We start from the raw sequence: 26,974 nt of genomic DNA, 5'->3' as shown, positions 1-26,974 counted from the left end.
CTTTAAATTTCTTATTTTAAAAAAAAGCAACCCAGAGAAATTATCCTCTGATTGCTCTCTATCTGATGCTGGAGGGTTGTTTTAAAAGTTACTTATTTGTTAAAAATGTAATTTCCTTTTATCATCAAAGGTTTTTTAATACATGAGGGATCACTGGTACATGGTAGAAAGTCACATGTTACGTTTTCAGGGTGAAAGATGCTTAAAACCTAAAATTAGTACAAAATCATTACCATGAGCATGGTAATTGTTGAGCCCGTAACAACTAATATACCTGATTGCCAGCAGAGAAGCAATGACTGACCCTTTCCGTCGACCTGCAGCCCCCTGCCCCATCTTCTGGGCACAAGGAGGCTGAACGGAATGGCGAGGTTTGCAGCCAGGCCACTCCAAGCAATCCCAGGCTGAAGTACCAGTGACGAGGAGCTCAGGGTGCTGGGTTTGTGACAAGATGCTGGCAGAGGTCAGCTCCAATATGGCTTTCAGAGTACAGCGCTGTGCTGCCACAGCACACAACCACCGCCTTGGCCACAGCCATGAGCACAGCTCCGCTTTGGTCACCGCATCCGAGGGTCACTTTAGTGCACCCAAGTCAGGGAAGGTGGAGGGTTAACGTCGCCCCATGTCAGCACGTCGCTTCTGAGCTTCAGTAAGCTAGGGATCTTGTGTCTTCGCTGAAGAATGATTCATTTTAAAAGAATGTAGGTATCAAAATGCAGGCAGTTCTCCAACTACATACAAGTTAGACTATCTGTTTCTTGCTGATACAAATTTTCACACACTAGGGGGGAAAAGTGCTGGTTTCATGCATCACTTTGCACTGGATTGTGTCCAGTTGCTTTACTTATCATTATGCAACTTAACCCAAGGCAATTCAACACCCAAAGACAAAATTAGAAATACATAAATATATTTGCACTGTTTCTTTGCTCTCCATAACAATATTTGTTTCACTCTCCAAGCCAAGATGAACTGCACAGCACAAAATGTAGAAAGAATACCAATAATTTTCTTTATCTGCATGAGTATTTTATTATTTATTACTGTCTTGCATAGCAGATCAGATGGGACTACTTCCATTTAAAATAAAACTAATATCTTGATAACTGGGAAAATTCATACACAGACCAAATCTACCATAAAGCAACCCTAAATCAGGAAAAATTTCAATTGATTTCCGGTAGGAGCTTTCTCAACAGAAGGATAAGCAAGGACTCAGGCCTAACATGAGCCAAATTCTGTTTTTACCAAAACAAAGAACTTGCAGAAAAACTAAAAAAAAAAAAAGAAACAGCCTGGTTTTAAGTACAATTTTTCATCTCCATAATTAATTAATAGTAACTAGCAAGTTCATGCAACACCTTACTATGTCATTAAAGAGATTAGCCACATTTTGGTTATAGGGAAACAGCATCTTATGTAACACACAGGAACCACTTTCTGATACTCTTAGGAGCACTGAGTAGGACCTGTTCCCTAGGCTCACCTACCTTGTAATGAAGCAGTTTGTAGCACATGAATCTACTCTCTTTTAGAGAAAAAGCTATCACTTAAAGGCAGGTACAGCAGATGGCACACGGAGGCACCGACCGACATGACGCACACAGGGATCGCTGACTGCCCCGGGTCACAGAGAGGCTCAACATCAGCATTAGAATTCACATATCCCATCCTGGGTGTTGCGTATGTCTCTGTGATAAGCATGAACGATTTAAATATAACGATGGAATGTACCTGGTGGGAGAACTGTGCAATAGTGGGGTCCAGCTCTGTACTTGCTGTAGCTCCCGAACAGAGCAGATCCCTGTTCCTAAACTCAGCTCATGTGAACTATTCCATTTTTCTTTGATCTTGTTGAAATGTTCCTCTTTTGACTGGAAAGGAAATTTAAGAATAAGGCTAATATTCTGAAGAACGTGACAGATAATAACCACCTTGCCTTAAGAGAAACTTCCCTTTGTTTTCACAGAGACAGAATCCACAAAGTAGGCTTCACTAATAATAATACTACGATGGCTTTAACCACGGTGAGAGACAGGATGAAAAATTTATAGAGCTTGCTAAAAACAAGGGCACTATTTAATTTTAAATTAAAGTAGTAGAGAAACAAAGAAAGATTCAATTCATACTAATGATCCATGGCTTCTGTATCTATCAGATTCACTTCATTAAGCAGCTTCCCAATGCTAATTATATTATAATTTTAATGGGAAACATTTGTCTTATTGCAGTCCAGATTCTGTTGGCACTGAAGTCAGTGGGAATTTTGCCACTGACTTCAATGGAAACAGGAAGTGTCTGTATAGCGGGCACTTATAAATATCGTATATTTGTCCCTGTAAGTTATAAACAATTGCTTTGCTTGGAAGGCTGAATCTCCAGTCCCTGTAAAAAAGACATGGAATTTCCTTGTCTTGGACCCAGAAACACTGTGTAGGCTGTGTATTGTATTTACTCTTGTAAGGGAAAGCTAATTTCATTCTGCAACCTCATCTGTTCTCTAGTCAATACAGAAATGACAGCAGCAGCCTTTGAGAGAGCCACATCCAGCTCTCCTCAGCCAAAGGGACTGTCACTGTGCTACGTGAGCCGGCAAGACTGAAGAGGCAGGACACTGGGGTATTGCTGGTCTCTCATAGACACAGGGATACCCAGGGTGAGAGGCACTGAGATTTTACCTAGATTCATTTGCTCAGAAAAACTATTTCTGGTCAGAGGGATTCCCTAATGCAGGATAAAACTATCTGATGACCATTAGTTGCTTTGAAGCGCAATTCTCTGAGCATCCTTTTCTTATAAAGCTACAAACACAAAAAATCATCACAGAAAGTCGGACATAGCTACCACACAAGTACAGAGCCTGTCCTTCCACGCACAGGGCAAAATCCTTTCCAAGTGCTAGTGACTTCAATTTTTTTAAAAATTGTCCATAGTCTAAAGTCTTTTAAGAATGAAAAGCAAAGAAAAAATAATATAAATAGGAGCATGTAATGAATTTCACTGTTGTCATACTTACTAATGCAATACCAAAAAAACCCTGGTATGTAAGCACTTTACCCTAATCAAAACAAATTAGGAGATTGATTCCACAATCTATATGCATTAAATTCCCACTCAATCCTTACCAGAGCTCTGTTTAGAAACCTGACAAGACTCCTGTTTCGTACAACTTCACAGCTTTATAATTTACAATCCAATTCGCCCCTGAGCAAACGTTGCCTGCAGAAATGTCAGATGATGCAAACGATCTCGGAAAGCTCTGGAAAGTGCTCAACATGCCTCAGAACAGAAATAGCCATTACCACCAGGGAAAGATTCCTGCCACATATGACTCAAAGAAATGGACTTTAGAACATTAATTGTGCATGTTTCAAAACTGACCCAATACAGACAGCACACTACATTTGACTGGGGAGCGGGCCTGATTTTCAGTGTTAAGAAGAGGCACTTTGCCCAGGTTTTCCACTGTATTAGCCCCTTCTACCAGGACATTTACAGACAGATTTTTAGAACTTGGCAGCATTCAGCCGCAGCTCTTTCAAAAAACCTAACTCTAGCAGTCTAATGATAACAATTACGAGAAAAAGGCAAAAACAGGTGTTTTGTCCACATTGTGCCACAGACACACGGTTAGCTCTATTGACATGCTCTAGGCATCATCAGAAAATCTGTCCCTTCTCCCTAGTTTATCAAGGTTGACCTTTTTCATCTGCATGAAAAGAAAGGCAATAGCAACACTATGGGGAAAAGAGACTAAAGCCTTGAGAGTAAAAAATTGGATGCATTTAAAGAAAATATCTTCCATGTATTTACCTCAGAACCATAGCTCTTGCTCCAAACAAGCACAAGCTGATAAAATTTGGAATCAGTCTGTGGGATGTAATCAACAGGAAAAGCTAGAGAGAATTTGGATTCCAGTGACTCTTCTGAGTAGGGAGGCAGAGTGTATTACCCAAGCACAGAACTCAGTGTTTTTGTTAAATATAGCCCTAAACTCTCACTATGCTTGAAAGTATGTGTCAGCTTTATCTGCATTGACCAGTCTGTAATTTTACACCCTGTCAGGGATCTGTAAAAACAGTCTTAACACGAACTAGGTCTCTTCGGCTCACTGAGAGCCTGTCCTTTTAGAAAACCCTGGGGTAGGAAGAAAAATTCACGGTCTTTTTCAGTTTGCTTTTGCAGCAAGACCACACCATTAGTGTAGTAAGCAGCAGCACAAGGGAGATAGTTCTTACGACAGTATTATTCAGCTTTGTTCGGCATAAGCACAGTGGAAGTAAGATACACAACCCAAAACAAGAGTTTTGAAAAAAACCATTTAAGAATCCTAGAAAGATTTCTGCTTTCCTTTTAGAATTTTAGCAGAGAGAATCTCTCACCAACTAGAGGGATCCATTAAGTTTCTTTTATTTGCTATATAATTTATTGTTATTAATGAATTATACTAAATAGCAGCAAAAATTAAGAATCTTCAAGGCATCCTTTAATGCTCAGGTTTCTAATACTGATGCAATTATCTTTTAAATTAAACCCTCTGACACGATCAGGTAAACAAGACTGTTAGTCACCAAGTCTGCATGGTTCTCTTAAGAACGGTGCTGAAGCCATCATGGGGATTTTGGGTCAGCTGAGACACAGGATATCTGATCTAGCAGATCCTAACTGGAATTTCCTTAGTAGCTGAAACAGTAGAGGACCAGCTGAATTATCAAATCCATCGGACAACTTAAAATGGTCCTAAATTAAGTGGTGAAGTTAAACACATTGATTTGATTTTGCTAGGCTGGAGCGCAGGGAAACAAAGATCATTTTGAGTCAAATTAATTTGATTCTAAATGGAGCTAATAATTTTTGTATCTTAAGCTTTTTTCACCCTAACGCCCTTCAAAATAATCAGAAAAGACACATACATAGAAATCTTATGTTTGTCGCTTTAATTGTGAACATTTCTCATCTATAATTCTATGCTTTTTTAATCTCTTCCATCTGCTCCACACATGTTCAAGCATTCCCTGGACACAGACAGACAGTTTAGTAATTACATTAGCTCAGTTCTGAATTTCTTACACTAAGTCCATGTCACCATGAACAAGTAGGTTAGGCTATTTAGTCTTACTCCTACTGCTTGTAGCAGGGCTGTAAAATTGTTGTAGCAACTGGCCTGCAGTCCAGTGTTTGCACTGTGAAGCTCGTGCTGTCACAGCACTCCAGGGAAGCAAATGGCTGCTCTACTTCAGGGGGGCTTACCCAGATTATTTTATATAAACAAGAAAAACACTCAAACTCTCCTCAGTTATATGTAATGAGGCAACATCTCAAAAAAAAAAATTGCTTCATGAAAAAGCTGAATTTCAGGGTATTTTTCTGCCTCGGGGCACCTGGCAGAGCAGCAATCTGCACAGGCTGCCAGGGGCTCTAAGCGGGTTTACGGGAGCAGGTGAGATAACAACAGCCAAAGCAGCCTGGCCTCATCCCAGAGCCGGGGTCTTAAATCCCACCTCCCAGGCAACATTCCTACCCAGGGGATACTCCAGAGTGCAGTCTCCAGGCGGTTTGTGGATGTTTCCTCAACAGAATAGCATCAAAACAAGTGCGGAAAGGGAGTTACAGCATTTTAACCTCTAAAGATTGCACTTTTATTTTCCATTTTACTGATTAGTTTTGCTTCTCTAACAGCTGTCTTGCTATTTTTGCCATTGTTGTTGTTTACACAGTTTTCCTTCAAAAACTCTAGGGGATTGCTGAAAAACTGGCAGAATTAGGACACCAAGATACAGTGAGAGTGCTGCCTGATTATCAGATCATGTTTTTCATACTTCTAGGTTTAAAACTGGGTGAAATTCAATTCCACTCACCCAAAGGAAATCCTCCCCCTGGAAGGTAACCCGCTGGCCTTCCAAAATGCAGAAGAGGAGTTCTCACGTTGTAATTTGCTTTTTTAGTAACATTTAGCTAAATGCTGTCCATATACTCGGAGTCTAAATAGAAATGCATTCTGCAAGGAGAAGTGATTATAGAAGATGTTCAGGCAAATGCCGCTGCTCAGCAGGTCAGCCCTATGAAGGGAGTCATTCTCCCTTAGATCCATCAGAGTCACTGCTCATCAGAAAGCCTCGTAGACTGGCTTCGTCAAAGTGGAAGAGATTGACAAAGATTGAGCTGGTCATCTCAGCTGCCTGCATCCATAAAGGCACTGACGTTAACTGCTTGCAGATATTTTAAATTAAGAGTGGTGGCCTTACATACCAACTTCAACAAGGCTTAAAACAACTACTTCTCTATCAGTTTTGCCATATCTATGTATTTAATAGAAAAATATGCTTGGTTACCCAAATATTCATGAACGTTAAACCATGTCTAACTTTGTACTTTTCTCCAAAGCATGACTTGAATTCTTTTACTAGTTCTAATAATGCGTACGCTTTAATTCATATGACAAAAAGATTCATCATTTATAACCAGAAGCATTCATAATTGAAATGACTGTCTCTGCTGTTGATGACACCATCAATTATAAGGTTATGTGATGGGGGAGATTTTCTGCACTGATTAGCACGCATTTTTCAACATCGCTGTTAAATAAAGTTTTATATAGCTGTGACTTTCAGGAAATAGCTGGGATTTGGTATTCTGAAATTACCTTACCATGGTATTCTGAGATAATAGCTTTGGAGCACTGCTTAGTAAAGGCTTCACATTTCGTATGATAATCAAATTTCAGTAACATCACATTGTGCACAGAAGTAATTAACATTCCAGCAAAAATTGTAAGTGCCAAATTTTGCCCAGAACTACAGCTTGTGCAGCCCAGCTCAGCATTGTGTAGGACATACAATACATTTGCAAAATGGTCTTATTTTTCAAATTCAGCAAAGCGCTTAAGCATGTATTCTGCTTAACACCTGCTTCCATCCACCTCTACTCAGAAAAGGACAAGCCAATAGGGAGAATTCAGGAATCAGCAAGATACTTTGTGCTCTTACTGTCTGGATTTTCAGATCTTGGGGTTGCTGTACAGTATATCCAAATTCAAAAGTTAAAAAATGGTGAGCCAAATCCTTCAAAAGTTTGATCCAGGCATCTCAAGAGTTTTGTTCACCTGTTTATTGCCTATGCACTATAACACTACTCTGAAAGTTGCCTCAGAGAATAACAGATGCAGTCACGCATGTCTCCATTTGGAGCTGGCAGGCCTCGTCTTGTGTGAGCAAGAGCTCACGGTCCCTTTCTCAACAGCTCAAGAACAGTTCCTGCTGTAATAGCTAACCAGGCACAGCCAGACTTGAATTTCTGGTAAGAAGGGGACAGGACTCCTGCCCAAGGGATTCACCTAGCCTTTTCCTTCTGAAGCTTCCAGTTTAGTACAATTCCTTTTCAAATGTTTAAATGTATCCTTTCAGGAAAGTGCAACCAGTGCTATGATTCAGCTCAGATGGAGGCCATCACAATTCAAGGAAATACATGTGAATTTATCACTAGAATACAATAAAGTTATTTTTTTCATTCACAGCAACAGATTTGATTTACTTTACACGTGACCAGAGCATTTTGCCAATAGGATTTGCCACAGCGAATGTAATGTGGTTTGTCCATAGATGAGTAATAAGAACTTGTATTTTCTGTTTCTGTTGTTCTATACTATATAAAAAATTTTTAAATCACTGGGCTATCTGGACACTGGTATTACTCAGGGGCTTCAGCACAAACGCAGCACTGTATAGGAACAACAATGCCTGCTTCTGTCTTTTCATCCCACTGATCCTTTACATATTGCAACAGTGGAATAGTTTTATTGATGCATCATTTGATTAAACCAGGCTTAGCTCTAAAATGTTCAATGAATTCTTGTTTGTAAAGGCTTAATGCTTTCATATCCAATGCCATTATGTCTCTAGTACCAATTTCCTTATTAATTCAGCTTACTTTTCTAAAGTCCTCAGTCTAATTATTGTCAGTGCTGTTGGCAATGTCTAATGAGGGACGAAGGAATGCTTCTGAGTTCCTGAGTCTGGGTGTGTGCCGTGGAGACATGAATTCCACATTTGGACAATACCCAAACACACATCGGCCCCTTATCACGCTTTAGTTTCCATAGAAAAGAAGCCCGAGCTCACAGCCTGGGCTGGAGCTGTGACAACTTTTGACCATTTTCTGATCTCAGCAAACGGAGGAGCAGGGAGTTACGTCACACCTCACTGGGCACCGATAAACTAGATTGGGTACAGGCATTGTGCACGGGGAAAACACCTCCATCAGTCAATTTTAGGTCAGTTAAATTTGCGTTTTTTGAAACCCATATATCCTTGAAATATATATATTCTCGACAAGCACCTCTGCCAGAAAAATCGAAGGCACTGCTTCATTCAGCAGTATCAGTACTAGATTAGTATATGTGTGCATAATGACCCAATTCTTGTTTCAGGCTCCTGCAATTTCATAACTGCAAGGAGTTGTTTCTGTTTATAGTGGGATACTCTGTTTACACAGTGTGATAAGGACTATACAAGAATATGCAGGCAGGCTCAAAAACATCAGAGTTAATTTCAAACATATATTTGAAGGCTGCTGCAACTGATGATTATTTATAGCGCTTATAAAGCACAAGCAGGCAGCAGAACTGCACTGGGCTATGCAGTGTAAACACACAGACTAATGTTAACATTCCTGTAACAAGGACCCTCAAGCTACAGCTTGAGAAATCACACAGAATTTACATCTGGGCCATATTCCTTCAAATTTTGAGATCAGAACTGAAACTCTCTCTTGTGAATTTCAGATATGCAGAAACAAAAATTATCTGATTTATGTAAACAATCCAATTGGCATAAGAATTATGTTTTACAGATCTAAGAAATATATGGCTGAATAAACTTTGTAAATTAGCACTTTAAAGGCACTTGAAGTTGAAAATTTACATTATAAATTGTCAGAATCTCTGAAAAACTACCTCAGAGGTTGAAGTCACTTGACACTAGAATGATAGCTGGTGAAAAATGAATTACTTATTTTTTTGTGATTCATTCAAGTTTGCAGAAATAAAACAGGTGTTATTTTGTGTATTTTCCCCATACAGCTTCCTCACTCCATAGCAACTGTTCTAGCATTTTTCTATTTCAGCATTTTACTGGGGGGGGATAGTTATGTCTACAGATGTTAGATTAAGCAATATAAACCTAAAAGTACTCATAAATATTTCCGTATCACTTAAAGAGTTACATTCTTCAAGTGACAGGAGCATGATGCATTCACACAGTCACACTAAATTACATTCCTACAATTTCTTTCACCTCATATATTCCCAAAGCAAATTACAAGCTGAATGAATATTACACTTTCACTATTCACGTGTCATTTAACAATAGGTTAAACACATTATAGAAGGTGATTTCTATTCCTTGACTGTGACTATGGATATGCCTATCATAAGCAGTCTGGGAAAACTATCTCAGGCATATACAAGGGCAGAAAATCACACTTATTTAAAGTAAAGTAGGCATTCACATCTATGTAGTGGGTTTTGTTATTCTATTGCACACACAATTCATGTCAGCACTCAAAGAATGGCAAGACTATATTATAGAGCAATCACAGAACTTATCAGGAACAAAATATATAGCCTTTGAACCTGAGGAGGTAACTTCAGGTGTTAGAAGAGTTAAGATTGAAAATGGGAAGAATTAAATGAGAGGAACATTCCGTTACAGAGTCCTCTAGAAGGCAGCGAGACTTGAGCAAAGTGAAATGCTCAAGTGCTGGGGTTTAAAACTGCTTTTAGTGGTAACTTGACGATCTGAAAGAGGTATCTTCTCCAGTTCCTCTCCCTGGCAAGCTGGATGGCAGCTGGAAAGTTACTAAAAGATTTGATTTAAGAAAGCCAAAATGACCAGACAGATGTTTTTGCAATCCCTAATGCAGAGCTTGAAAATAAAATGGTTGTTGGAGGCTGGTTGTAAATACAGTTACATGATCCTTGCACATTTCATCCTGCCAGCCGGTGCATGTGTTCTGGATCTCTAGTGCCTCCAATCTCACTGCAAAAGGGACTCCAAAATTTGCTGAAGTCTGAATGCAGCTCAACAGACTAGAACCATAAATCATTTGACGTTCACGCTTCAGCCTTAAAATGTCAGAGAACAAAAGGAATCCTCCTGTTGAAGCCTCTTAGAAAACAAAGCGCGCTTTTAAAGACTGCATCCTTATGTGATTCACATACAAAAGTTCAAACTAGTGGCAACGGTCCACAGGCATTAAGGGAAATAACAGCAATCACTGCTATTTTTAAAGGGAAGAGTGGGGGCGAGGGGTTAACATATGTGGAATTAGCTCTGGGCAAAATGAGAAGCCATTGCATCTAAAATCAAATGCATTCTCTGAAATAGACACCAGGGACCAAATTCCCATGTAGACTCCTGCAGTCCAAGAGTTTCAGCAGAATTTGGCCTTCCTCTTAACTTAGCTTCATTAGGTCATATCATGCCATTGGTTTTTATGTTGGATGCCCTACTTACGGCACATCAGTTGTTGGCACTATGTAGGCAATTTTCCAAATTGGAGGGGGAAAAAAGGGTGGTGTGTGCACAAGGGAGAGGAATTTATTTCCCATGTAGAATAAAAGTCATTTAATAGAAGAGTTTGAGGGGGGAAAGTGATATTTGTATCCCTTCTACCAGATGTCACCAGTGGCAACAAGAGCCAGTATTAAATATCTATCCATCAAATTCTTCTTGACATTTTTCAGCGTCAGCTGGTCAACAACCCATTCAGAAAACTGGGAAAGCTGAAATCTTCCACAGCCGTTCTTGACCAAAAGTTCTTCCCCTCACAAGAATTATCCATATCTGAAACTTTTTTTACGGAGGACAGACATGCAGAACTGGTAAAAAGAAAAAAAATTGTAGTAATATTTTTTTCCTATAAGCAAGTGAAATAACACCCCCTCCACACACAGTGACTTTTACAACAGTCTTTTGTTGCTTTTTCATCAGCTGCCGTTGCAGCTGGATGCACTAGTAAGGTCCCACAGGTACCCTGTCTGCCACTTCTTCTGCCTCACACTGATTTATTAGCAGTTGGCTTCAGCGCTTGACTAGGTTTGCCTTCCATCTTTGAGGGAACCGCTTTGGAAAAAAAAAGCCTTGATACTCTCTCTGACCTTACGACAGTCTCTGCACTGTCACCTCTTACTGTGCCACCACCTCAAGCTGTGATGCCAGTTGCACTGTCATCCCTTGCCAGCCCTTACCCCTGGCCACAATGCTGTCTCGTGCCGTCATCCATATGACTTGTCCTTCCCTGTTCCGCTGCCTCAAGCCACAAGTGAGATCCAAGCTGACAGGTTCCTCGTCCTCCTCAGTCTATGACATTCATGAAAGAGAACTGAGATGATCCAATTGTTTCTATGCTACCAAAAAAAAAAATAATAAAATAACTAGAACAAAAGAACATTTGGAAACAATGCTGACCAAAAGTTGGAAAAAAATAATCACTTATCTAAAAGAGTTCAGAAGGCAGGCTGTAAAACTGCAAAACCACTCTTCACATATTGTTCCGTGCAGTGATGCTGCCATCAAAATTTTTCTCTCTGTTCTGAAAGCACGTAGGGCTCAGGGGCTTTTGTCTCTGAGACAGCTGGGTAGAGTGCAACTCCTCTGCTTCATACACACACGACTAAACAGGATGTCAGAACCTTGCAGAATTTTCAGATTTTCTCTGGAAACATACCAGATGAAACACCCTCCCCCAACCAACTGTTCTGTGGATCAACATAATATTATTTTACCTCCTGTAGCAACAAATTCACTGTGAGGTGTTTTTTTTTCAAAACAACAACAGACCAGGCATTCTGGGAGATAAGACTACTATTATTTTCCCTAAATGGTTTGCTACACAAACAATATCTGAACAGGATTTTTTTTAAAAAAAATTTTGTTTAGTGCTCAAATGATGAAAATTTATCACACAGTGTCTACAGATAAGATAACAAGTTATCACATTTAAACACTCACTAAAGGTATCTCTTCAGAAGTTAGTTGTGCTTCATTTCATCTGACTCCTCAGATCAAGCATATCAGGCAGCAGCGGTTTTTTCCTGCCCAACATCATATGGAGAAGTTGGTATTTTCTGCTTAAATCAGAAGAAATTTGACTCTGTCCTTTTCACCTATCTGGTCACTTATCTTGTTTCATTTGCAAATATCATATGTATTCTCTTGAGATAAAAATAGTGCAAGATGATTAGTTAGGCAAGTTCATTTGACACCATTCCCCCTTCGTGACGCTGAAATCTAAAATCTGTATATGGTATACAACTTAAAGTATATATATGCAAGCTCAGCTCTGCTGAAGACACACAGCAAGTACGTTCCTCCAAACCAGATTGCTCCCTGATCCAGTCAAGAAGACCGCAAAGGTAAGCCAATTAGATCCTTAGCTTTCAGAAAAAGAAACACAAAAGCAAAATGCTCCCTAGATGGAAAGCGCCTATGCAATTAAGATATTTATTCCTGCATCAGCTTCCAGTATGTTGTATCTTTACAAGGTAACATAGAATAGAATCATCATTCAGATCACAGGACAGAAAAAGACAGGAATGATGTCCTTTGTAAAAAATGCTGCAATTTTTAGGTTTTCCTTCAACTCTTCCCCGTTTTTAATAATGTCAGCAGTGAGAATTAGGTGAATGGCAGAGCTCCAGATTATCTTGCTTAGTGCTGAGAGGGGGAAATACCTTGCACAAGAAGCCACTGGGAGAAAATTATTGCTAGTAAAACAAAATTAACTCATTTGCCTTAGCTGGAGAAGTAGCCATGGCTATCAGCATGAATTTATCCCATTGTGTTCTTACACCTTCTGAGACGTTCAGCAAGGGACTGGAATGCTGGACAATTTCCTCTGCTGTGAACCCGCTTGTGCAGAGGCAGCTATTTCATATTTTAGGCAAAGTTTAAACCTATGTGTAGATCTCAAATCAGCATCTAGACTATGAATGGTTACCAGCATTGGTTTCCTTCACATAAATGCTGCTTAGGCAGGAAGAAAGATGTTGCTGAAGATCAGTTAGGGATTCAGGAAAAGATATTTCTGTTCTCTTGTGGCTTTCAAGAATAACTTTTCTATGTCTGGTTTCCCTTCCTTCATTAACATGAAGCTGCTTTTCAGTAATGTTGCAAATTTTAAATTGTGACCTGCACTGGAGTGTGCAGTTTGCCAAACTGTAACACTGACTAGAAATTTAGGTCTCGTAGCATTTTCTCAAGCAGTCTATATTACGCTGGCAAAATATTGCAGCTGTTGGTGACTGAAAGGGACAAGGAATATCTTTTGTCAAATGCCGCTGTATCATAACACCTCCTCTGCTCTACTAGGAACAAATATTAAGTCTCAATACCTCTGTTCTAAGCACATCAGTATAGTGAAATGCCAAAATCTGGACAAAAATCTAGCTGATTATCCCCTGCATGGAATTAAAAAAAAACCCAAAACAAAAGAAAACTTTTTCATAAAACTATCATGACTTTTATAGTGTAGCTACATTTATTGTTGGAACTAAACAGAGGAGGAACTTACTGTCCAAATTTAAGTTTCCTTGAAGTCAGTAAAATAATTATTACTTATTCTACATGATTATTTTCATTCTTTGAAAAGATCATTACATTTATTTATAATAATACTTGATTTTTTAAATTCCAGTTACATTTATTCCAGATAAAGTTCTAAGGGACATACTGAGCCTTATCTTTTATGTATGCTGTAAATACGTGCCGATTTTAATTAAGTAATAATCTGCCTCCAGGCAAACCCACGCAAAAGTCACGAAGTTTTGCAGTGCTAGACACCTTTGATTCACTCTCCCAGTGCAGCACAGTCACCAGATCTTCCTGAAGCCCCTCACTCCCGCGTGCAGAATTCCTCCCTCATTACCCAGCTTTAAGTGGAAGCACCTGCTGCAGACATCTGTTACAGTACGCGCCGCTCCCGATTATATGAATAATGTCTCCTCTATCATATACTGTCACAGCAGCAACTTCAAACAGAGCCATGAAGGAGGTAGAGAAGTCATTTTCATGACTAAGTAGCTCACATTTAATTTATTTTACAGTTCAACAATGGCCATGACTGACATCCTTTCCGCTAAAGATATTGAATCGGCTCTCTCCAGCTGCCAGGGTAAGGAATGGTCTCTCCGCAGCCAGAAGATGCGTATCATTTTTATGTCTTAAGATGACATGCCTATCATTTTCCCTTTAGATTCCTTCCCCGTGAGATGTCTTTCTAGCCACGTTACCGTATGGGCCCTTGAGTTCAGAAAGTCTCACAAGTGGTTATTTAGTGGGTAACATTCCCCAAAACACAGAGCAGCAATTAAAGGCCACAGTTTCAGTTAGGGCTGGCTTAACTTTAAACCCTGACAATTTTTAAACATGTCGAAGACTTAGATTTAAATAGCCTCTTCCTTCAAAATGTCAAAAATGCCTCAGCCTGCAGAATCAAAGTGTCATTCGTGAAGCAATGACCAGTCTCAGTTCTCTTAAGAGTTCCTTGGCAAGATCAAGCCAATTTTCCAACTGCTCAAAGAGCTATTTGACTGTGAATTACTAACTTTTTTACCAAATTTGACACCAAAGACAGGACTAAGTGAAAATGAAGTAAGAATTATAGGAGTTGATCTGTAAGCTGCAGTAGCACCCTCTAAATATTATTAATTGCATAAATCCTGGTCTAGCAGAATATGCATCGTAGCCGAAAACTGCAAACTAGCTGAAAGGATACACGACCACAGGCACAGAGTGATTAAAAAGGGATATGATCTGCTGTATCTTCTTTTTTTGCTTACACCAGGGAACAAGAGAAAGAGGAGCAGGCTGATTCTTAAGAAAAGACATGCATATTCCCAAGATTACATACAGTAGTAGCAAATTCAAGGGAAAATATTTAAACTTCTGTTTCTTCCAGCTGATGATTCCTTCAACTACAAGTCTTTCTTCTCCACGGTTGGTTTATCCAGCAAAACTCCTGATCAGATAAAGACAGTTTTTGGAATCCTTGATCAGGACAAGAGTGGTTTCATCGAAGAAGATGAGCTTCAGTAAGTATTGGTCAGCTGCTGTATTTCTTTCAACAATGTAAACCTTTGAACTTGCTTGGTCTCCTAGAAGAAACTTGCTGTTATTTTATTTTTGTCTTTCCTCGAATCTGTGTGGATTTCCTCAGATAATAAGAGCAGGAATTATCTTATGGGGTTTTTTGGCATGAGTTTAAGAAAAACAGAAATACCAATATGCCAAGGACATTTCAGAGAACAAAACTCAAGCACAGGACTCTCCCCTGCTCTATTTCAGGCTGTTTCTGAAGAATTTCTCTTCAAATGCCAGAGTTCTCACCTCCGCAGAGACCAAGGCTTTTCTGGCTGCAGGTGACACTGATGGTGATGGCAAAATTGGAGTGGAAGGTAAGACTTTTGGAAACTTCATAAAGTCTGTGTTTTAAAATGCATGCATTTAGGGCTGCATTTAAACTGTAGCATGAAGAATACATCCAAGTACTTTGGCCTGGTACTTTCTGCCGCAAACTTTACACTAGTGAATACTCCTTTATTTTCACGGCTTTATTCCCATTTGGGCATTATTCCCATTTGCAGCAACAGCATATTTAGATCCAGTGTAGAGCCTGTTCTTCCAGTCGATAACAACAGCTTTGGGGTTAACTCTGCTATGTGATCCATAGACTCAGTGTGCCAGTTTTAAAACATCCTGAACACACATTTGTTTTTTGAATTTCCATTTTGGCAGTGGATGCTCTGCCCTTCTGGCCATATGACACTTTCATTTTTAAACACACTTCCACCTACATAAACTTATTTCTTCATCTACCATATTAAAAATTGGCCAATATTACAGAATGGTTAATTCAGTAATGTCAAATAAGGCTGGTATTGCTTTGCAAGGCTGGAACTGCTGCAGTGCAGCACGGAATTTTGTGCTGGAGAATTATCTGCTAAGTGCCAATTTCACTGAGCAGTTCTTCCTTGAGAAACAAAATGCAATTCCCAAAGAAAACCTCACAGGGGTGATGTGAACCGCCCAGGATATTTCTTCTAGAAATTGCAGCAAAGAAAAATAGGACAGTATGCATCATATATTAGAGATGAAGTCACTGAAAACAGGGCTGTCTCAGCTGAACTGGGACAGGTGGCAATAACCCTAACAGACACACGTGCTAATCTTAGCCAGAGTTTGGGAGGAGAGAAAGATACACTGTTGGAGGAATTTGCTTTACCAGCAGCTTTTGCAGCTTCTGTTTATGAGCCCCAAACTGAGTATTTTATTATGCAGATCTTAGCCCTTAACCATTGAATCTCCCATTCTGAAATTACATCATTACTGATATTTTTTCTCTGGAGTAACACAACCAAAAAATCCCTCATATTGAAAGCTATTGTCAGAGTTTGTAAGGGGTTAAGGATAGTTTACCTTTAACTCAGGATTTCCCACAAATCTGATTTACAGACACACTCCTCCTCTCTGCACTTACTTTTTTTAAGGAGTGAAAAATCTGTTACGCCCCCAGACTCTCAGTTTAGCAGTAGCTTGTGCAGGGTTATAATAACTTTGGGAGCCCTCCATAGCTAGGAGTTTAAGTCATTTTTATTTATCTTTTCTGAAGATGTTAAAAACCACTTTCATCTAGTTTTATCCCCTGCCTTTCTCATTTTCTTTCTTGACAGAATTCCAATCTCTGGTGAAGGCATAAACAGCATTAGACCAAAGGCAGCCTTGGACTGATTCTTCCAATTACCTCGTCCAACAAGCACTTCGCACTCAGCATGTGTTTGTACATTTTTATATTGTTTCAGGCATTAGCAGTTCCCCATATATCAAGCTCACACCCCGGATTGCAAAGAAATCGTGCAATGTACAGGTGTTTTGGTTACGTGGTATTGTTACATCTCCATTGTAAAGAAGGCACTTCGTGATTTTCAACCACTCATAATGTTGAAATTGTAGCTGGAAGAGGGGAGACAAAAATTAAAAAAAAAAAAAATCAACAACAAAAATCAAACACAACTTGGAGGAAAAAAGCTGCTTTTTAAATTTTGTTTTGGTTTTCCATCCTTGTATTTGGCCATGCTGACTCCCTACACACAGTTCTGATGATCTTAAGCAATATGACTATAATATCTTTTCAGGCTGAATTGCACTGATTTCACTGAGTTTATTTCTGCTTATTCTCTAGTCCTTCAGGAAAAACAATGCTAAAAAGATAGCTAAAAATAATTTATGCTAAGTCCCAACCCTGAGAATATGAGAAAAAAAATTAAGAGGAGTTGACACATAGCTCAAAGCATGGAATAAGTTTGTGGGTAATTTTACAAAATGAAGTATTAGGCTACAGCATGTATTGTCAGAAAGTGTTTATGGCCTAAAATGTAACTCTCCCTTAAGAAGATTTATCTTTCATGAAATCCAAGGCAGCTGTGAGATAGAGGAGAAGGGTCTAATCCCAACTGACACTGCGTAAGTCACAGTCTCATGACAACGTGAGCCACAGGCCCCGAGGTTTTTCTACAAATCATGAACATGTTGCTTATTATCTCTTAATATGTACCAAACAATAATACTTTGCCAAATTTGTGAATTTCTGTTTCCTACAGGTGCAACAACAGCTCATCTTGCTATTTGATTACCTTAAAGGCCATTACTCAATTCTTCCATTTATTATGAGAATAATCAGCTATATAATCCATAATATTAGCAATTTTCTTAAGTCTAAAAATTGCTAAGAACTAGTCTTCCCTTTGATAAGTGTCTTAGAGCATTCAGAGCTAGTTATAGCATTGTCTTCATTAAGGGACAAAGTAAATAATGTCCATGGCTAAATGCAGAGCTCAACAGACTGAGTCGATGTTGTGCATTTCTGGCTGAGTGAGCTGGAAACTTCCCCACCAACATCTAGTTGTCTTCTTTCCCATCTACCCTGACGTGGTTCCAGCTCACAAGTAGACCGTCACTTTAATACTCTCTGGAAACTGGATGATAATTATAGCAAAATTTGGCAGCTGTTTCGAAGAAGAGCAGAAACAAAGCCTTCTGGAACTTTTATGTACCATTCAGTGTTGGCATTTCCATGAATTGCAAGATGATTACGTGAGGCAAGTGCAGCTCGCTCGTACCCAGGCATGTAAGAGAGCTGTTTGGTAGATTTAAGACAGCTAATGCAAAAGAGGAATTCTAGCAATCAGACTCACTGAAGCCTTGGCAGAATTATAATGAATATAAATCCTAATTCCATCCCCACTGCCTTTGATGTTAAATCTAGGTTTGAATTATAGCTGCTTTTAATTGCAGCACTGAAATATTTTGCATAATGACGAAAGTCTGTTGGTTCCGATTCATTTGCCTATCTGCTTGAAGAACAAAACCCAGAGCAATCCAGATCTGTAGCAATATACATATGTAATATATACCTTAGCTCTTCACACTGGTAATGACCAAAGTATCATGTCACTAGTTCACGAGCAGATGGCACACACAATACCCTAAGTGACAGACCTGATACTGCATTCCTTGCACATCAGAAAGTCTCTTGTGGAATGCAAGAAATGCAAGACTCCACAGTGGCCCAGCCTGTATGTCAGAGATGCTAAGCAACTGCACATCACTGCCTTCTGTTGCCACAAGGGGGAATTAAGTACTTGTGAGAATCAGGCATTTCTTGCCTATGTTGCAGCTTCACATAAAACTTGGAGAATTTTGTTTCTGAGAAAATCTGTTCTTCTTAAACAGTAACTCGTGGCAAGAAGATGAGTTTTAAATCTTATTAAAACTATTCAGCTATTTCATTAGAAGGAATTACAATAAAACTCCAAAAAGGCTCCAACTTTAAAAAAGCCCATAAGGTATTCGGCAAAAGCGCCGCGTCCCTCTTAAGTATTTGGCACTAGGATGCACATTTTTAGAGCTAACCAAACTAGAAGAGAGTATTTTCCACCTAAAGGAAACGAATTCCAAAAATGCAAAGTTTTCGTGGAAGGTTCACTTCAACGAATTTAAGTTCAGCTAGTGGCAGCCTTTGATTTTCTTAGGGAATAGCCCGGGGTCTCCTCTGAACTCGACAATGTCAATGTGCTCAACAAAATCTTTGATAGCAGGATAGCTATGTGATAAAGAGACAAATGTGATATCAAAGTGTTACTGCAATTGCATTATAGAATCACAGACTACTTCATGCTGGAAAGGATCTCTGGAGGTTTCTGCTCCAATTGGTTCCTCAGAAGGACAGCTTAGGGCACATTGCTCTAGGCTCAGTTTGACTGTCTTCGAGGATGGAGGTTCTGTAAGCCAGCAGGGCAATCTAATAAGTAAAGGTTAAATCCTCTGCATCAATGTTACGAATTAAGTACATGAATAAAACACTGCTGAGTACACAGTTAAAAACCAAAATTCTGTTAGAAATTGCTTATGCTACATCCAGTTAGAAAGGATCTAGCAACAGCCTGTATCATTACACTGGGAACCTGTTCTCAGGTTTAGAGTAATGCCATCCTACTCAGGATAGTAAAATACTGCTTCACATTTTCCAGGATAAAGGAAATGTTGTTTATATGTCTTACCTTTACATAAGACAATTAAAGAGCAAACCAAAATGTGAGTGGCAGATCTGAGTTCCACTGAGCCCAAAGACTCTGTGTTCTCAGACACACCTCAGTCCCCTCATTACCCTCTAGGAGCAGTTTCATCTCTAGTCTTCTCAATATTCTTGTGAAATATAAAGGCGTACTACGATCTATTTAAGTGGGATCTAAACACACTGAACTAAATACTAAGAAATTGATTGTCCTACATAAGCTCTTAGGAAAAAGATACAGAGGGCCAAAGCCACCCTAGAGCTCTAGCCACTAAATCCATCGTCTCTCTTAAACCAAAATTTTGGGTTGTCCTGATAAAGGAGCAGAATCATGCATAACAGAAAATCTCCTGGTATTTAGTGGAAGCTGGCTGCCTCCTGACTCCGTGTTCCTTTTGGAAATCCCATCCTAGAACCATTTGTAAACTTGAGATTCAATTTCATCTCTCCAACTGTTCAAAATCTCACAGTCATCTTCTAACAAGTAAGAGAGCACAGAAAGGGCAAGAGGATGTCAGAACACTCATGGCACACACAGACTGGTAAAGTTTCTTCTTTAAGTTAGCAGCCAGCACATGTGGAAAATCTTTGATGCAGCAGCATCAGAGGCGCCTGGAGCTCTTCACACAAACAGTGTGGGCAGAGGGGGCCAAGGCTGGATTAATTTCCTGGAATGGGTTACTGAAATAGATACATCCTGATTAAAACCTGAACAGACATGGACCTACCATTTTCATGTTAATATGTTTCAGAACATTTTAATAAGTGGCTGGTGTGGAATATGAACTAATTTAAAGTGTTCACATTTTATGAAACTTAATTTCCATATTACTTTTGCTTGCAAGCACAGGAAGATACCATTACCCTGGTATGGACTTTCTGTACTGAAGGCCGACAGAACACACGATCTAGCAGGTGGGATATGGCTGCTCCATCACTTCTGATTTGCTTATCAGCATCTTCCACACTCAGGAAAACAAGAAAATTAGAAGTCTTCTATATCAACCTCCAAAAAAGAAAATGAGATCACCACATCAGTTACAGGATGAAAAGAAGGTACCCCTAGACAATGCCTTGCCCTCCAGTTACAAAGACATTACTGATCTGAAGTGTAAAGGGGAACGAATATCAGAGTATGTAAATACCTGATTCAAAGGGAATCAGATGAGTTTCATCACAACTAGATATTAATCAGCTGGCATTTCCAAGACACTCACTTTCTGCTCTCTCAGGCTTCCACAACAAATTGATTGAATATTTTGGATGATCTCCCTAACAGACTGTAATATTTAGGCAGCATAAAACCAGACACAGTAAAACCTGGTTTGGCTAAACAGATGAAATCTTACAAGAAATTGGAATTGCTTCCGAGTTTTCAATTTAGTCTGTTTATATTCCCGCCTTTCGAGTGATTTGGCAGACTAGACCTTTTTTTTACGTATCTGTTGTCTTCCTCTACTCTTCCCTGCTCATGAACGCTCACCTCTGTTAACCTGTTCTCATTCTCAGTTCCTCTCACCCTACGTAGTCCCGGAGAAATTTCACGGCTGGACCTGACTGTCTTTGGTGCCATCTACAGGCAAGCTCTGGTTTGCCACAGAAATACTAAAAAACATTTGTCGATAAATGAATGGTTTGTAATCTCAACGTGGCCTTCTCATAAGGATTATTTTTTGAATGTTCAGTAATTCTGACACAATTATCAAATGCTTTCTGATCCCAGGTCATACTCTCAGTCATTTCCTAGGAATCTGAAACAAAAGCAAAGCTAGATTTCAAAATGAAAAGAATCATAGAGAATGACAGACTGGCTCATCTAGTTTATAAATCCACCAGCTCAGGGAAAAAAAATGCCTTCAAAAGTAACTTGCTCAGTTGATCCTGTACAGTCCAGACAACTTTGTTTTCATAATGTTCAATTTACCACACTGCATGCATTTAAAATAATACAGTTAGTGCTTCTCCTAAGCACTCTTCTCTTAAAGAAGGGATCAAGTGGAAACCAAGATGTGCAAGATGAGGTTTTGTCTATATTTTCACATACATAATTTTTAAAAGAAAAGACAGCAGATTTATGTTATCTCAACCAAGTGTTAGGCTTTACTTTAAATGTAATGGCATTATTCAAATGTTACTTAAATCTACAATGATGCTCCATGCACAATCATGTACACGTGGGTGTGAAATGTTGTCTCGATGGCTTTTTACATCATTGGCCAATTTCAGCCATTCTCAAGGCTGAAAGCTCCAAAAGTTTTCACGAGAGAGCTAATAAGGGGCTCCTGTTAATATTCAGTAAGTAAAAGCTGCAGCTTGAGCTTAACTGCTGTTTGAATCCTTACAGAACTTTTATTTTTTCAGTACAGAAAAAAAACCCCACATCACAGATTTCACTGCTCAGTTTCACTCCTTACCATTAATTGATGCATCCTCCTGTGTGCTGCTGCACAACTGACAGCCTTGCTTCTATAAATGGACCCATTTATCATGGTGATTTAAAATGTGCCTCATTCAATGACTTAATACTCAGCAAATGTCTTCAGCATTAGCCTTTATAGTTTAAAGTACATATTTCAGTAATTGGGTAACCAAAGGTTATATATCAGATTATTAAAAATGCTTTGGGCTGATTTAAAATTAAAAGTTTTATCTGTACGATTCGACTTGCATGTCAGACACATCTATTACAAATGTATCAGTATTAGTATTATTTGAAGACTCTTAGGGTAATCGCAGGAATAATGTTTCATGGGTAATTCCTATCAGGACTGGGCCCTTAGAAGTCAAAGTCTGTCATGAAGATGTCCATTTGTTGCTATCATTAAGCAATAAAAAAATAAATATTTTTCTTCGTTCAGAGATCAAAAATCATTTACTAGCATAAAAACAGGTGCAAGCTGAAAGGATTTACTCTGTATGGCATTAAACCTTATATATTGTCTAGAACACTGTGCACATTCCTTTGGGATATAAATACCAATCTGACTAGCTAGCAAGTCTTGTCAGCCACAGTAACTTATCCCCTGGGGTATCTGAGCCATCATGTGGCTCTAGGACTTCTGTAACAAGTCAAGAGGACTTAACTAAGGTCTACATATGCCAAAATATATTTGAAAAAGAATTAAGTCAAAAGCACTCTGCAGATCTTTTACCTTAAAGTTTTCTGTGTTCTTGGCTTGTGGGAATTCGCTTTTTCCTCTGGAGCTTTTGAGGGCATCACAATTATCCACACAAAAATGCATGGAAGCAATCAAAGATCCCCAAATACTGTGCAGGTCTATAAATATGTTTGGTCTTGTCCTCAGCTTGTGCACCTGAAGACTGAACCAGAGGTGCCAGCAAGCCAGAAGCACTGCATGTACCTGAACTGAAGGACGGAAGGGTCAGCTCCTGCAGGGCAGCTCCCCTGGTTTGCCCTGGGAGATGGGTTTCAGCTGTCCCACTTGCCAAACCTGGCTGTCCTCACGGGGCAGCACCACAGGCTAACAGAGCAAGATCCACACAAACTCTAGCCAGTATTATTTTCCATTTTATCACAGTTTTGACATGGCTCCTTCTGGTATCCTGACAGCAGCTGATATTGCTGCTGGCCTTCAGAGATGTCAGCGTTTATCTATCAAATTCCTTTGTTCTCAATACCCCAACATCCCAATTCCAATGGAATAGAAAAGGCTGCAAGGATGAACTAGCCAGTATAATGCTGATTTCCTCTCCAGGGTACATGGTAAGATGTTCTGGTTATGTTTGTTTGCTAATTATAGGTTTGTTTTATCAAAAAGTAAAAAAGGATGCAAGGTAACGAAAGCGAGACAAGTTTTCATCTGCCAGCCAAGTATAGGCAACCATTATCACTTGTGCACTGTAGCAATTTTACCAATGAGAAAATCCAGAAGCTGAAATTCTGGGTTTTTTTCAAAGAATAATAATAATAATACTGATTTTAATACAATGACTATATTTATCATCAAGATCTGCGAATTTATGTTTGAGTGAAGTATCTATTTACAAATGTATGTTCTTGAATGATGAATATCTATCTTATTAGGTTTGAGAGATCGATGGAAAAATCCCGTTAATATGAACTAAACTCAAGGAAATCAAGGATTGTTGATTGTGGTCTGTAATGACCCTCACAATTTGCTGCTTTTTTACCAAAAAGCTAATTTATTTTCATTCCAGAACTTTAACTGCTTTTCTTTATCTCTTCCTGCTTATTTCAGCTGCTGATTCATTCTGTTACAAAATCTTGTCTGTCAAAGTGGTTCTCAACTCTAGTTCCAAAGATCAGCTCACCAAAATCTTTGAAATGCCTGAACAGGATGTGAGTGGCTTTTACTGAGGAAGATTAACTCAAGTAAGCAAATAAAAAAAATAGTTACCAACAGGCTTTTATTTTATTGTCTAAAAATGCAGAATAAGATCAGAAATACTCCTTTTCCTTCTGTCCTTTGGAGGAGAGACAATTGTACGTGTGTGCTTGTGCTGAAGGAGCTGCAAGACAAATAGTGAAGGAAAGGCTGTATCACAAGGAGAAGACGCTCTGATAGTGCTGAAAATACTTGTCACATGCAGGGATAACTGACAGACTGTGAAGATAAAAATAGCAGTTCTGCTAGAGTTTGCTTTTTCTTATTGCAAGATTTTTTACCAGACTGAATTCAAAGGACTATTTTTCTCTCATCTTTCTATCACATGAATTCTATATTTCAGATCATATTCATCTGACTTTGAAGTTAAAAAAGTAGGTTAGAAAAATTCTTGACACTCTTAAGACTCAACATCTTAGGAGAAAAGGATGGTAACACAGGAGAGAAGATGAATCCTGCCACTACGAAGCTAGTTTTAATTTTGCCTTTGTAATTCAACAAAATCAAAATGTCATCAAGGATTTTTACATGTTGTGATGCAACGTCTTCATTCTTACTCTTATTCTCACTGAAGGTAAAGCAAGTTTTGCCACTGAATTCAAAATTATTTATGAAGAGCTTTTGAAGTAGTCTCAAGAACTGAAGCAGGCTTGGAATTTTACAGCTACTACCAGTAACAAACTCTAAGTGCTTTTGGTACTCAGTAAGTCTCACTCATTTGTCCTCTCACCTTCAACAGACTTTTCCTGCAGAATTTCTCAGCCAGTGCCAGAGCTTTGACTGACGCTGAGACCAAGGCGCTCCTGGCAGCAAGTGAGAGTGATGGAGACGGTCAAATCGGAGAGAAGGGTAACACCGCCTTTGTTCAACAGAGCAGTATCTGCCTTTGAGACTTCCTAGTGGCTGGCTCTAGGCAGCTGCCTTACTCCATTGAGCATTGGGGATCTGATTCTCATTGCAGAGAGGATCTAACACAGGAGCTGATCTATATTTTGCCCTTGGCTACAAGTGGTCAGTCCTTTTTTTCACCTACAGAGATCTTTTCCAGGACTAGTACCTAAACTGATTTATTTATAAAAATGCAGTATATAATCTCACTGGTTTTTACTTTTGAACTATGGTACAATGTGATACTTAAACTCAACACCTTCTTTTTCTTAGGTATCTATTATTATGAGTATACAATGTGCTGCTACCTTTAAGGAATTATCAGAGGAAGTACCATTAGTTTCCCATTTTAACTCTAAAAATTAAGAAAGTGCTTTTTTGACTGTGTGATTACAAAATATGGTGCCATTTTATTATTCCTTCGTTTCTTCTCCTGAGTTTCTGGTCAAATCTCAACAAGCAGTCAAAATAAAGACCCAGATACGTGCGCCATAAACAATCTTTCTGTTGCAGGCTTAATATTTTTTCACGTTTTATACTCTAGAAGTCCATGAACAATTGCTGGAAATGTGTTTTCATATTGCTGGAAAACATTTGAAGTGGTGCGGCACTTCTTAAACCACATTCCCCAGTGTTTCAAGCAAAAGGTCTTTAAACCTGAAGACTGAAGTGGTCATCTGAATTTTGGGCATCGAAGATACTAGTAAAAATTTTAAGAGAAGGAGAAAATAAAAGCATCTCTGTGGGGTATTTAATTTTCAATATTTGCAGAAACACCTAGAACCTGTTGTAAAAACTAGAATTAATAAAATGTCCAGGTGTAAAACCCATTTATGGTAACTGGTAGCAGTGGTATTTAATCAAAAGGGAAATTTAATATTTCATATGTTTTTACATCATTCTTTACGCAACTGATTATGTTTCATAGACTAATAAATGGCAGGACCTAGCACTAATTAAGCAGTCAATATAAGATCAAGCAGGTCCAACAGGAATCTAGGTTACTGAAACAGCAACACATAAAGAATTCTCCATGGATTCGCTCACCTTCCTTCCCACCTGATGGCACTATTGTCCCACTTACAAGAAATTAAAACTGTTCAATCCACTTGAATTAATTCATGCCAGAAGACTTTTGAGTATCCTACCTGATGACCCAGTTTTGCCACATTAAATCATTTCTGAAGACAGAATGCTAACATCTCATTTTCCAAAGGAGGGGACCCTATACTTCAGATTTCGGGAGCAGGACAGAGGTCTCAAGTGAGGTCTGTGGTGCTGATTTGCAGTGGAGGATTAAATACAATTCATTGGGTCCACTTTGCACACCGAGTACCCTTTAGTGCCATCCACAGGGCACGAAATTTCCAGTACACCAGCTGTACTTGGCAAGCTTCACACCATGGCACAGACATACAAAGGAGCAAGACACAGGTCTACCTCCACAGGGGGTATAAAAAACCACTCCAAAAATAATAACCAGAGCCTTAAAATTGAAAAGCAAAACCTTATAACTTTAGAAATTGAAAACAGTGAACTTAAAATGCAATTGATCTCAGATGAGAAGTGAGAAAAATGGTTAGAGGAAAATACAGATCTTTTGCTAAGCCAAATACTATCCTTGGTCTCAGCTAAAGAAATTTGTAAATTGATGCGCAGTGCAGATTCTGTAACATGTGATGGAGATACCTGGTATGATGGAGATATCTGGTGTTATGACACTGAGGAACCGGTGGAAAATTCTGATAATGATTGTAGCCCAGAACGTGTATTTATATGGTAACTGATCAAAGCTAAAACTGTAAATGAAGGAGTTGATGTTTACACTACTGCGCGAACTGTCCCAGAGTCTCCAGCTGAATTGGCAAAACAGCGGGAGTATTCCATGCATCCAGAGGAAAACCTGTGGCAAGTCTTCTTTATGGAGGGAGATCGAATCCTATTAAGTAAGCAGGAAGCAGGAAGCTATTTGGGTTCTGGTGTGTTTTCAGCTGCTGTGCTGAGTGATTTATTAAATGCACAAACTGCCTATTGTGGGCGCAGCACAGATGCTCAAGAAAGAGAAAACACCTCTGTTGTTAAAACCTTAGAGT

General features: G+C 39.1%; 1 protein-coding gene across 1 annotated transcript; it reads left to right on the top strand.

Annotated features, from left to right (window-relative positions):
* The first annotated feature begins 12,372 nt into the window (after positions 1–12,372).
* On the top strand, positions 12,373–17,027 carry LOC104269534 (parvalbumin, thymic). The gene is made up of 5 exons (XM_009869542.1): positions 12,373–12,412; positions 14,102–14,169; positions 14,956–15,088; positions 15,342–15,451; positions 16,727–17,027. The coding sequence occupies exons 2-5, from the start codon at positions 14,109–14,111 to the stop codon at positions 16,750–16,752; spliced, it is 330 nt and encodes a 109-aa protein (XP_009867844.1). The 5' UTR covers positions 12,373–12,412; positions 14,102–14,108; the 3' UTR covers positions 16,753–17,027.
* Positions 17,028–26,974: the final 9,947 nt, after the last annotated feature.

This window comes from Apaloderma vittatum, unplaced genomic scaffold, assembly GCF_000703405.1.
Source record: "Apaloderma vittatum isolate BGI_N311 unplaced genomic scaffold, ASM70340v1 scaffold9635, whole genome shotgun sequence".
NCBI lineage: Eukaryota > Metazoa > Chordata > Aves > Trogoniformes > Trogonidae > Apaloderma > Apaloderma vittatum.
Note: the sequence above shows the minus strand (reverse complement) of the source record. Positions and strands in the feature narration are given on the sequence as shown.